This window comes from Oncorhynchus keta, chromosome 10 (genome assembly GCF_023373465.1).
Source record: "Oncorhynchus keta strain PuntledgeMale-10-30-2019 chromosome 10, Oket_V2, whole genome shotgun sequence".
Taxonomy (NCBI): Eukaryota; Metazoa; Chordata; class Actinopteri; order Salmoniformes; family Salmonidae; genus Oncorhynchus; species Oncorhynchus keta.
The window spans coordinates 39,163,301-39,174,887 of NC_068430.1; the positions used below are offsets into that span (position 1 = coordinate 39,163,301).

The following is an 11,587-nucleotide window of genomic DNA, read 5'->3' on the forward strand; positions in this document are numbered from 1 at the left end:
GCCTATATATTTTAATGTTTTTTGCCTGGTATTGACTACAATGGGGTTCTAAATTTGCAGATACTGTGGTTCAAATTTGACTGACTCTAACAAACTAACAAATAATTCTGTCATATCACAATAGGCTTAAATTTTTATGCTGAAAGTACTCCAAATGGCACTCGACAGCAAGTGCGTAATCCACCTCTATCAGTCCTATTAGCCAACGTGAAATCATTGGATAACAAAATGGATGAGCTCCGATCGAGACTATCCTACCAACGAGACATTAAAAACTGTAATATCTTATGTTTCACTGAGTCGTTGCTGAATGACGACATGGATAACATACAGCTGGCTGGGTTTTCCGTGCATCAGTAGGATTGAACAGCTGCCTCCTGTAAGACAAGGAGTGGCGGTCTGTGTCTATTTGTCAATAACAGCTGGTGCACGAAATCTATTATTAAGGAAGTCTCTATGTTTTGCTCGCCTGAGGTAGAGTATATCATGATAAGCTGTAGACCACACTATTTACCAAGAGAGTTTTCATCTATATTTTTCATAGCTGTCTATTTACCACCACAAATCGATGCTGGCATTAAGACCGCACTCAACAAGCTGTATAAGGCTATAAGCAAACAAGAAAATGCTCATCCAGAGGTGGCACTCTTAGGGCCCAGGACTTTAATGCAGGGAAACTTAAATCAATTTAAAATCCATAATGCAGGGAAGCTTAAATCCAATTTGATTTGAACTATTGTTAAAACAACAAACAGGACCAATGCAACTGTTTTCACAAGGTAGGGGGAAATGTACAGTGTTACGTGCTACATCTCTCCCACCATAGGCCTCACGCCTAGGCCTGCAGTCTCCTCTCCTCTTCCTAATTTATTAATGTATGCTGGGTCAGCCCTCCTAGCGATACTACAAATATTAGCGCGCCACGATGTTTGAGTTCAGTTACTACATCGACTCTTAGCTGTCGCATAAAGTAACTTCTCTCTCATCCGAAGATAAAATTGTAGAAACTTTCTTTTGATATATTCCTCTAAATTCCTCTCCGTCAGTAAAATGGTGAGTACAGTTTATCACAGAAATGTTGAAAGTAGTCTATTCATTTCTTTATGTGGTGTGTGCATCTCTCATCCTACTGATGGTGGTGCTATAGCTACTCATCCATTCCATCAATGTAACTTTGCATAGCCTAGCATGTTGTTGCATAATATGTATATGGCTTCATTCATATTGTGGCTGGAATTGCATTTTATCGCTTAAATCAGTGGTCACTGATTTATTTGACGACAGGAATATGATAGATAGGCTATGCTTCAAACTGTCGAGGAAATACCCTATTCCCCATGGAACCCTATTTTACATTTTAGGCTTATTACGAAGTTATATAGTGAAGGTGTATCTTATAAAGTGAAGGTGTATCCTCATGTCGACTCAATAAAAAAAATATTACATTGTTGCTTTGCTGGAAAATGAAAGCCCATGTGATTGAGGTGAATTGATGCTACGGATGGAGGACGAGAAAGAAATGTTGGTTCCAATTAACCCCAATTATTTTATACTTAATCTTTTAATCACAACCTCTTCTGCCTGTATGGAATTCGGCGTTGTCATGGTCGTGTGACGCGCCCACCTTGAAAAGTCTTACGCTCAGAAGAGCTTTATTCTAATAGTCAGCATTTTCACCCGTTTTGCCTGTTTAATAGCTAGTAAGAATAATGTAGCCTATTAATGAGTCTATAATATGCGTTATATAAGCGACTCTTATCTTTGGTGCCTTAGCGCATATGGACGTTTAGGCATTCTGTTGGCATCTCCATCAAATGTATTATGCATAGCGCGGGAATTAGTTTGTTTGGGGGTGGGGGGTGCTGCTATATTGGTCAGCTAATACAGGACTAGTAAAGGCCCAGTGCACTACTTTTGTGAAATGTTTTAAACTAAATGTATTTGAGTGTTTACCAGCATTGGTAACTTGAGTCTGATAATTATCTGTACAAAACAGTTAATCTGATAATACTTGTGTAATATAAAAATACTTGCTTGATATATGTTTCCAGTTTGTTGAAATACTTTGCAAGTCCAACTTATTTCTATTTGAAAACTGAAATGGTCTATTCATTCCTTTTTATTAGACGCTCATACCCAGAGCAACTTAGTAGTGAGTGCATACATTTTCGTACTGGTCCCCCATGTGAATTGAATCGACAACCCCAGCATTGCAAGTGCCATGCTCTACCAACTGAGCCACATCATCACATGACATCATCACATCATCACAAACCACTTGATGTCCCAATTTTACTCAATTACTGTATTTAGCATTGTTTTTCTTCATGGACATGGAAAGTCTACAGGTACAAACATACAGTGCATTCGGAAAGTATTCAGACCTCTTGACTTTTTCCACATTTGTGCCTTATTCAATAATTGCTTAAATTATTTTTTCCCCTCATCAATCTAACCACAATAACTCATAATGGCAAAGCAAAAACAGGTTTGTCGAAATGTTTGAAAATGATATTTTTTTAAACCTGTAAAATATCACATTTACTTAAGTATTCAGACCCTTTAATCAGTACTTTGTTGATACACCTTTGGCAGTGATTACAGCCTCGAGTCTCCTTGGGTATGACGCTACAAGCTTGGCACACAGTATTTGGGGAGTTTCTCCCATTCTTCTCTGCAGATCCACTCAAGCTCTGTCAGGTTGGATGAGGAGCATCGCTGCACAGCTATTTTCAGGTCTAGAGACTTGTCCTAAAGCTACTCCTCCATTGTCTTTGCTTCGTGCTTCGCCCCAGTTTGAGGTCCTGAGCGCTCTGGAGCAGGTTTTCATCAAGGATCTCTCTGTACTTTGCGCCGTTCATCTTTCTCTTGATCCTGACTAGTCTCACTGTCCCTGCCGCTGAAAAACACCCCCACAGTATGATGCTGTCACCACCATGCTTGTAGGGACGGTGCCAAGTTTCCTCCAGACATGACGCTTGGCATTCAGGCCAAAGAGTTCAATCTTGGTTTCATCAGACCAGCGAATCTTGTTTCTCATGGTCTGAGAGTCCTTTAGGTGCCTTTTGGCAAACTCCAAGATGAATGTCATGTGCCTTTTACTGAGGAATGGCTTCCTTCTGGCCACTCTACCATGAAGGCCTGATTGGTGGAGTGCTGCAGAGATGGTTGTCCTTCTGGAAGGTTCTCCCATCTCCACAGAGGTACTCTGGAGCTCTGTCAGAGTGACCATCGGGTTCTTGGTCACCTCCCTGACCAAGGCCCTTCTCCCCTGGTTGCTCAGTTTGGACGGGCGGCCAGCTCTAGGAGGAGTCTTGGTGGTTCTAACATTCTTTCATTTAAGAATGATGGAGGCTACTGTGTTCTTGGGGACCTTCAATACTGAATAAATGTTTTGGTACCCTTCTCCAGATCGGTGCCTCGTCATAATCCTGTCTCTGAGCTCTATGAACAATTCCTTTGACCTCATGTCCTGTTTTTTTCTCTGATTTTCTACCTTATATAGGCAGGTATGTGCCTTTCCAAATCATGTCCAATCAATCACAGGTGGACTCCAATAAAGTTGATGATCAATGGAAACAGGATGCACTTGAGCTCAATTTCGAGTGTCATAGCATAGGGTCTTATGTACTTATGTAAATAAGGTATTATTGTTTTTATTTGTAATACATTTGCAAAAATGTTTCTAAACCCGGTTTCACTTTGTCATTATGGGGTATTGTGTGTAAATTGATGATGATTTAATCAATTTTAGAATAAGGCTGAAATGTAACAAAATGTGGAAAAAAGGAAGGGGACTGAACACTTTCTGAATGCACTGTAGATGACCAGCCTATAATACAGTAATGTACATTAAGTGGTTTGTAAGGATGTTAAATTAATAATGCACAAAAAGTGGGTGTTTTCCATGTTATTTGATCACGAAAAACATTTAATTTGATGTGGATGTTTTGTGTCTTTGCCCATAACTTGTAAATGTTTGAGGACAGGGTTTTGTTCTATCAGGATCCATTAGAATGACAATCGCAGAGAAACGGACAGGGCCACAGCTCTTACAATTCCAGCTATTGAGTCCTGCAAGATACTGTTCTTAATTATACAACTACCTTTTTTTGCCAAAGCCGAGATCCTGAAGATAAAAAAGTGGGCCTGTGCTACAGATGTCTATATTACTGCTAATACCAGTAAAGGCCAAGTGAACTACTTTTGTGGAGAAAAAAAAAATGTCAACGTATTTCTATTTTTTAAATAGATATATATATTTTTTATTATTATTTTTCAGGGGGTGCTGCAGCACCATCAGCACCCCTACATCCCACTATGTCATTATTGGGGCGGCAGATAGCCTAGTGGTTAGAGCGTTGGACTAGTAACCAAAAGGTTTCAAGATCGAATCCCAGAGTTGACAAGGTAAAAATCGGTCGTTCTGCCCCTGAACAAGGCAGTTCACCCACTGTTCCTAGGCCATCATTGAAAATAAGAATTTGTTCTTAACTGACTTGCCTAGTTAAAAATAAAGGAAAAATAAGTCAAATTGTGCATCCTTTCAGAGATAGGCCTACAAGGTTAAATGAGTAAAGCAGGTAACATTGACAAAATGTACCCAATGGTTCTAACACAGGAACAAACCAACATTACCAACCCATTACAGATATTGTGGAACAGTTTCATCCATATTGAAGTTCAAATGGTCATTTCAGATGATCTAACTCTTTCTTTTTGGAGGAAGGTATATACACTATAATATTCATAGGAAAAAAACAGACTCAGGTGAACCGCGTTCATTGATTAACACTGAAAGCTGGTAGGGAGCTGCGTCATCCTTAATCTCTGCTGGTGCATATGGTCTCCAGGATGAGACCTGACAGGGGGAAGGAAAATATCTTTGTCTGAAGTGGTCTTATGCAGATGGATCTGTGTTTAAACCATTGTAGCCAGCTGCACCCTTGTCTTTCCATGTTCATGTTTAGTTTAGCCTTCCTGGCACCTGCTTTCCAACCAGAGACAAGCCCATTTGATATAACAGTCACTGGTTTAAGTGTTATCGCTACACATAAAGGCTACTATTCCTATGATGGCATTACTGTTAAGTCTATGCACTGTAGAATCTGTATAGTCTTCCATTTTGCAACATGAGATGTCAATGATTTGCCCTAAAGAGGGTTGGTGCACTGAGGGTTGTTGAAAATAAAGCGCCATAGCTCTTGAGCATCACTGGGCAAGTGTACCTCATAGACAAATCTAAATCGTTATTTTTTAATGGAAAGTGCACAAACCACCCCCTCCTGTGCAAAACCTCAAACAGTTTCCTGCTAGGGCCAAGTTGCTTAGCAACGGAAATATGCAAGCAAATTCCTTGGTAACAGCAGGGTGAAGCTGCGGCGAAGAAGGGAGGGGGGAAGGGGAGGAGAGAGAGGGCGGAGGTGGGGGGATGGTTTGCGTCATTCGTCCTGGTCATGCTGCAGCTTTTGGTCCTCTTGCTCTCACGCTCTCTCTCTCTCTCTCTCTCTCTCTCTCTCTCTCTCTCTCTCTCTCTCTCTCTCTCTCTCTCGCTCTCTCTCTCTCTCTCTCTCTCTCTCTCTCTCTCTCTCTCTCTCTCTCTCTCTCTCTCTCTCTCTCACCTCCTGCAGACTGCAGTTCAGGGCGGTCCCTCTTCATGGCATAATTCCCACTTTTTCCAAATTAATTTGTGCTCTCAGATCAGAGGGGATGATTGTGTGGAATAGCTGCAGTGCTGCAGTGTGGGGGAAAATGCAGCCTAACTGTATTTCATCCCAGCCCTCTGCAAATCAAATCAAATGTTATTTTTCACATGCGCTGAATACAACTGGTGTAGCCATTACCATGAAAGAATTGCTTACGATCCCTTCCCAATGATGCAGAGTTTAACAATAATAATAGTAACAGAAGAGTAATAAAATGAAATGCAAAAGAATGGAGCTACTATATACAGGGAGTACCAGTACCTGGTCAATGTGCAGAGGTACGAGATATTGGAGGTAGATACTGTGTGTACATTTTTTTTATTTATTTTTAATTTAACCTTATTTAACTAGGCAAGTCAGTTAAGAACAAATTATTTTTTTACAATGACGGCCTACCAAAAGACAAAAGGTTTCCTGCGGGGACGAGGGACTGGGATTAAAGATACAAATAATACAATATGAATATAGGACAAAACACACATCACATCAAGAGAGACAACACAACACTACATAAAGAGAGACCTAAGACAACATCATAGCAAGGCAGTAACACATGACAACACAGCATGGTAGCAACACAACATAACAACAACATGGTAGGAACACAACGTGGTAGCAGCACAAAACATGGTACAATCATTATTGGGCACAGACAACAGCACAAAGGGCAAGAAGGTAGAGACAACAATGCATCACACAAAGCAGCCCCAACTGTCAGTAAGATTGTCCATGATTGAGTCTTTGAATGAAGAGATTGAGATAAAACTGTCCAGTTTGAGTATTTGTTGCGGCTCGTTCCAATCGCTAGCTGCGAACTGAAAAATGAGCGACCCAGGGATGTGTGTACTTTGGGGACCTTTAACAGAATGTGACTGGCAGAACGGGTGTTGTATGTGGAGGATGAGGGCTGCAGTAGATATCTCAGATAGAGGGGAGTGAGGCCTAAGAGGGTTTAATAAATAAGTATACAGAGATGACCAGTTTACAGAGGAGTATAGAGTGCAGTGATGTATCCTATAATGAACATTGGTGGCAAGCCGCTCGAGAGCACTCTTAACTGCTGATCTATAAATGATGTCTCCGTAATCTAGCATGGGTAGGATGGTAATCTGAATCAGGGTTAGTTTGGCAGCTGGGGGGAAAGAGGAGCGATTATGATAGAGGAAACCAAGTCTAGATTTAACTTCAGCCTGCAGCGTTGATATGTGCTGATAGAAGGGTAGTGCACTGTCTAGCCATACTCCCAAGTACTTGTATGAGGTGACCACCTCAAGCTCTAAACCCTCAGAGGTAGTAATAACACCTGTGTGAAGAGGGGCATTCTTCTTACCAAACCACATGACCTTTGTTTTGGAGGTGTTCAGAACAAGGTTAAGGGTAGAGAAAGCATGTTGGACACTAAGAAAGCTTTGTTGTAAATCTCGGGAGGGGCCAGCTGAGTATAAGACTGTATCATCTACATATAAATGGATGAGAGAGCTTCCTACTGCCTGAGCTATGTTGTTGATGTAAAATGAGAAGAGCGTGGGGCCTAGGAACGAGCCTTGGTGTACTCCCTTGGTGACAGGCAGTGACTGAGACAGCAGATTTTCTGACTTTATACACTGCAATCTTTGAGAGAAGTAGTTAGCACACCAGACCAAAGACCCCTCAGAGACACCAATACTCCTTACCCGGCCTACAAGAATGGAATGGTCTACCGTATCAAAAGCTTTGGACAAGTCAATGAAAATAGCAGCACAATATTGCTTAGAATCAAGGGCAATGGTGACATCATGGAGGACCTTTAAGGTTGCAGTGACACATCTTTTATCTGACTGTAAACCAGATTGCATACCTAAGAGAATACTATAGACATCAAGAAATCCAGTCAGTTGATTATTGCCAAGTTTTTACAACACTTTTGATGAACAGGGGAAAATAGCCTATAACACTTAGGATCAGCTTGATCTCCCCTTGAAATTAAGGAGGAACCGTGGCTGCCTTCCAAGCAATGGTAACCTCCCCAGAAAGAAGAGACAGGTTAAAAAGGTTGGAGATAGGCTTGGCGATGATAGGGGCAGCATCCTTAAAGAAGAAAGGGTCTTAACCATCTGACCCAGATGTCAGTAACAACCACATCATCAACATTAAAGGACATGGGCAGCTGTGAGGAGAAGGTTTATTCTCCAGGTCTTTAACTGTTTTCCAGAATTTCTTGGGGTTAGACCCATAGAGAGAGAACTGCTCCTTAAAGTAACAAACTTTGGCCTTCCAGATAGCCTGAGTGCACTTATTTATCATTTGCCTGAATGATAGCCAGTCAGCCTGAGTATGCGGGTGCCGAGCCTTTCGCCAAATGCAATTCTTAAGGTGGAGTAACTCTGCAAGATCACAGTCGAACCAGGGGCTGAACCTGTTTATAGTTCTCATTTTCTTTATGGGGGTGTGTTTGTTAACAATACCACTGAAAATATAAAAAAAATAAGGTCCAAGCATCTTCAAGCTGATTCTATACCATTAAAGTTTTTTAGCAAGCATCTACCCTACACGAAGGCAGGGTTAAGTGACAAATCATCAGGATAGATAATAATGCGAGTAAAATAAAGGACAGAGTAGCAGCAGCAAATGATGAGTGTAAAAGTGTGTGTCAGTATGCATGTGTGTGTATGTATGCGTATGTAGTGTATATAGTCTAGTGAGTATGTGTAGGGTCAGTGCAGATAGTTTGGGCAACCATAAATGTACTATTTAGCAGTCTTATGGCTTGGGCAGTAGAAGCTGTCTCGGAGCCTGTTGGACCAAGAGCCGATTTTTAATTTGTGAATTTTTAACCTTTATTTAACTAGGCAAGCCAGTTAAGAACAAATTCTTATTTACAATGATGTCCTAGGAACAGTGGGTTAACTGCCTTATTCAGGGGCAGAACAACAGATATTTACCTTGTCAGCTCAGGGATTTGATCTAGCAATATTTTGGTTACTGGGCCAATGCTCTAACCACTAGGCTACCTGCCGCCCCGATGCCCAGGTAGTGTTTGCTGGACAGTAGCAGAGTGAACAGTCTATGGCTTGGGTGGCTGGAAATTAGGCACATTTTTGGGCCTTCATCTGACAACGCATGACATAGAGATCCCGGATGGCAGGGAGCTCGGCCCCAATGATGTACTGGGCTGTCCGCACCACCCTCTGTAGCGCTTTGCGGTCGAGGGCGGTGCATTTGCCATACCAAGTGGGGATGCAGCCAGTCAAGTTGCTCTTGATGGTGCAGCTGTAGAACTTGCCAAATTTTTTCAGCCTCCTGAGGGGGAAGAAGCTCTACCATGCACTCTTCAAGACTGTGCGGGTGTGTGTGGACCATGTTAAGTCCTTAGTGATGTGCATTCAATCATGGGGGAAAATGTAGCACGATACAGTTTGCCCTTCAGATGAAAAGAGTGCAAGAATCTGATTTGCATTGGATTAGATATAATGGAGACCGAATAATGTGTGCCCTCTTTCCATTGGCTCTCCTCTCATAAATGCAGATGCCAATGCTTTGGTGACATCGTTGACATTTACCTTGATTATGTACAGTGTGATCCAATTTAATTGCGCTCTCTTCTCTTTCTCAAGCGTGAGTGTATCTCCATCCATGTGGGTCAGGCTGGTGTCCAGATTGGCAATGCCTGCTGGGAGCTCTATTGTCTGGAGCACGGGATCCAGCCAGATGGTCAGATGCCCAGTGACAAGACTATCGGAGGAGGAGACGACTCCTTCAACACCTTCTTCAGTGAGACTGGAGCTGGCAAGCATGTCCCCAGGGCTGTGTTTGTGGATCTGGAGCCCACTGTCATTGGTACGATCTCTTTGTCTTGAAACAATGATGATGACACTATGGTATCCCCTTAGTCTTGAGCCCTCAGCTTACAGGTCTTTCTTTTTCCAGATGAGGTGCGAACTGGAACTTACCGCCAACTCTTCCATCCTGAGCAGCTGATCACTGGGAAGGAGGATGCAGCGAACAACTACGCCCGTGGGCATTACACCATTGGCAAAGAGATCATAGACTTGGTTTTGGACAGGACTCGCAAACTGGTGAGAACTTACATATGATGTTGTATTAACATACACTCTGCCCACATCTCTGAAAATCCTGCACCTTTATCCCTCCATAATGATCTGAACACCTCTCCTCCTCTCCAGGCTGACCAGTGCACTGGCCTTCAGGGCTTCCTGGTCTTCCACAGCTTTGGAGGTGGCACCGGTTCTGGTTTCACCTCCCTGTTGATGGAACGCCTGTCTGTTGACTATGGCAAGAAGTCCAAGCTTGAGTTCTCAATCTACCCAGCTCCCCAGGTATCCACAGCTGTTGTTGAGCCCTACAACGCCATCCTGACCACCCACACCACCCTGGAACATTCAGACTGTGCTTTCATGGTAGACAATGAGGCTATCTATGACATCTGCCGTAGGAACCTCGATATCGAGCGTCCCACCTACACTAATCTTAACAGGTTAATCAGCCAGATTGTGTCCTCCATCACTGCTTCCCTCCGATTCGATGGTGCCCTCAATGTTGATCTGACAGAGTTCCAGACCAACTTGGTGCCCTATCCCCGTATCCACTTCCCTCTGGCCACCTATGCCCCAGTGATCTCAGCAGAGAGGGCTTACCATGAGCAGCTCTCTGTGTCTGAGATCACCAATGCTTGCTTTGAGCCATGTAATCAGATGGTAAAATGTGACCCACGTCACGGCAAGTACATGGCCTGTTGTCTGCTGTATCGTGGTGACGTTGTACCCAAAGACGTTAACGCTGCCATTGCCACCATCAAAACAAAACGCTCCATCCAGTTTGTAGACTGGTGCCCAACTGGTTTCAAGGTTGGTATCAACTACCAGCCCCCCACTGTGGTACCTGGTGGAGATCTGGCCAAGGTCCAGAGGGCAGTGTGCATGCTTAGCAACACCACTGCTATTGCAGAGGCCTGGGCCCGCCTTGACCACAAGTTTGACCTGATGTATGCCAAGCGTGCTTTCGTGCATTGGTACGTAGGTGAGGGTATGGAGGAGGGAGAGTTCTCTGAGGCCAGGGAAGACATGGCTGCCCTGGAGAAAGATTATGAGGAGGTGGGTGTCGACTCCATTGAGGGAGAGGGAGAGGAGGAGGGAGAGGAGTATTAAAGTGAAGTGACTTGATTCACCCTAGTCATATCACTAGCATGCTTATCACTGGTCAGAAGTTTACATGGCTCAGCTTTCCTTATTAGCGTTGGAAATGGCTAGAAAACACTGTCACACATCATAGATATTCATGCATTCCATTGGCACCGAAAGCTGTTAATTACATTTGCTGTGGTTGTGTTCAGGGAATGTCATTGTGTTGCAATGGTTTTACTTTTTACGGTTTTATGTTATTTTACACTGCAGCGGTCTGTCCTCTTTTGTCTGTTATATACAATAAATTACTGGAGGACTTTTGCTTCTTGTCTTTCTTTCTCAATGTATTTATTTGTTTTTTTCTTCACTCACTAAAACTTACCACAGTGTTTCTCAAGAAGGAATCATTTGATTGTTGAAGTGTAATAACAATGTAGGTGGTAGGTACATATTGTTAGTTCTACAACTAGCTGTTTGTGTAATTACACATTAACAATCTACATGTATATATTTAGCTGAACCTCACCCTAAAATTATTGTTTTATATCTGTGTACAAATCTTTCAAAGTGCATATTGCAAGAAGACATAACTATGTAACAATGTGTACCTAAAACACTGTAATTACATTAGGAAATGAACATGTAATTAACATAACATTTACTGAAAAGTGGTGCAACTTGCTTTCCAGAAGTGCTAATAACCTATGATATACCACAACCATCTGCATTCAAATATAGATTTTATTCGTCAGACATATCTAA

General features: G+C 42.4%; 1 protein-coding gene across 1 annotated transcript; it reads left to right on the top strand.

The window, feature by feature from the left end:
* The first annotated feature begins 894 nt into the window (after nt 1-894).
* On the top strand, nt 895-11,146 carry LOC118388677 (tubulin alpha chain-like). Its single transcript, XM_035778022.2, has 4 exons — nt 895-1,053; nt 9,299-9,521; nt 9,612-9,760; nt 9,869-11,146. The coding sequence occupies exons 1-4, from the start codon at nt 1,051-1,053 to the stop codon at nt 10,847-10,849; spliced, it is 1,356 nt and encodes a 451-aa protein (XP_035633915.2). The 5' UTR covers nt 895-1,050; the 3' UTR covers nt 10,850-11,146.
* Nucleotides 11,147-11,587: the final 441 nt, after the last annotated feature.

What these genes read in the sequence shown, in the direction of transcription:
- LOC118388677 (XM_035778022.2), top strand. An exon ending in TCTGGAGCCCACTGTCATTG is followed by an intron (nt 9,522 to 9,611) that starts GTACGATCTCTT and finishes TTCTTTTTCCAG; the next exon opens with ATGAGGTGCGAACTGGAACT. An exon ending in TGGACAGGACTCGCAAACTG is followed by an intron (nt 9,761 to 9,868) that starts GTGAGAACTTAC and finishes CCTCCTCTCCAG; the next exon opens with GCTGACCAGTGCACTGGCCT.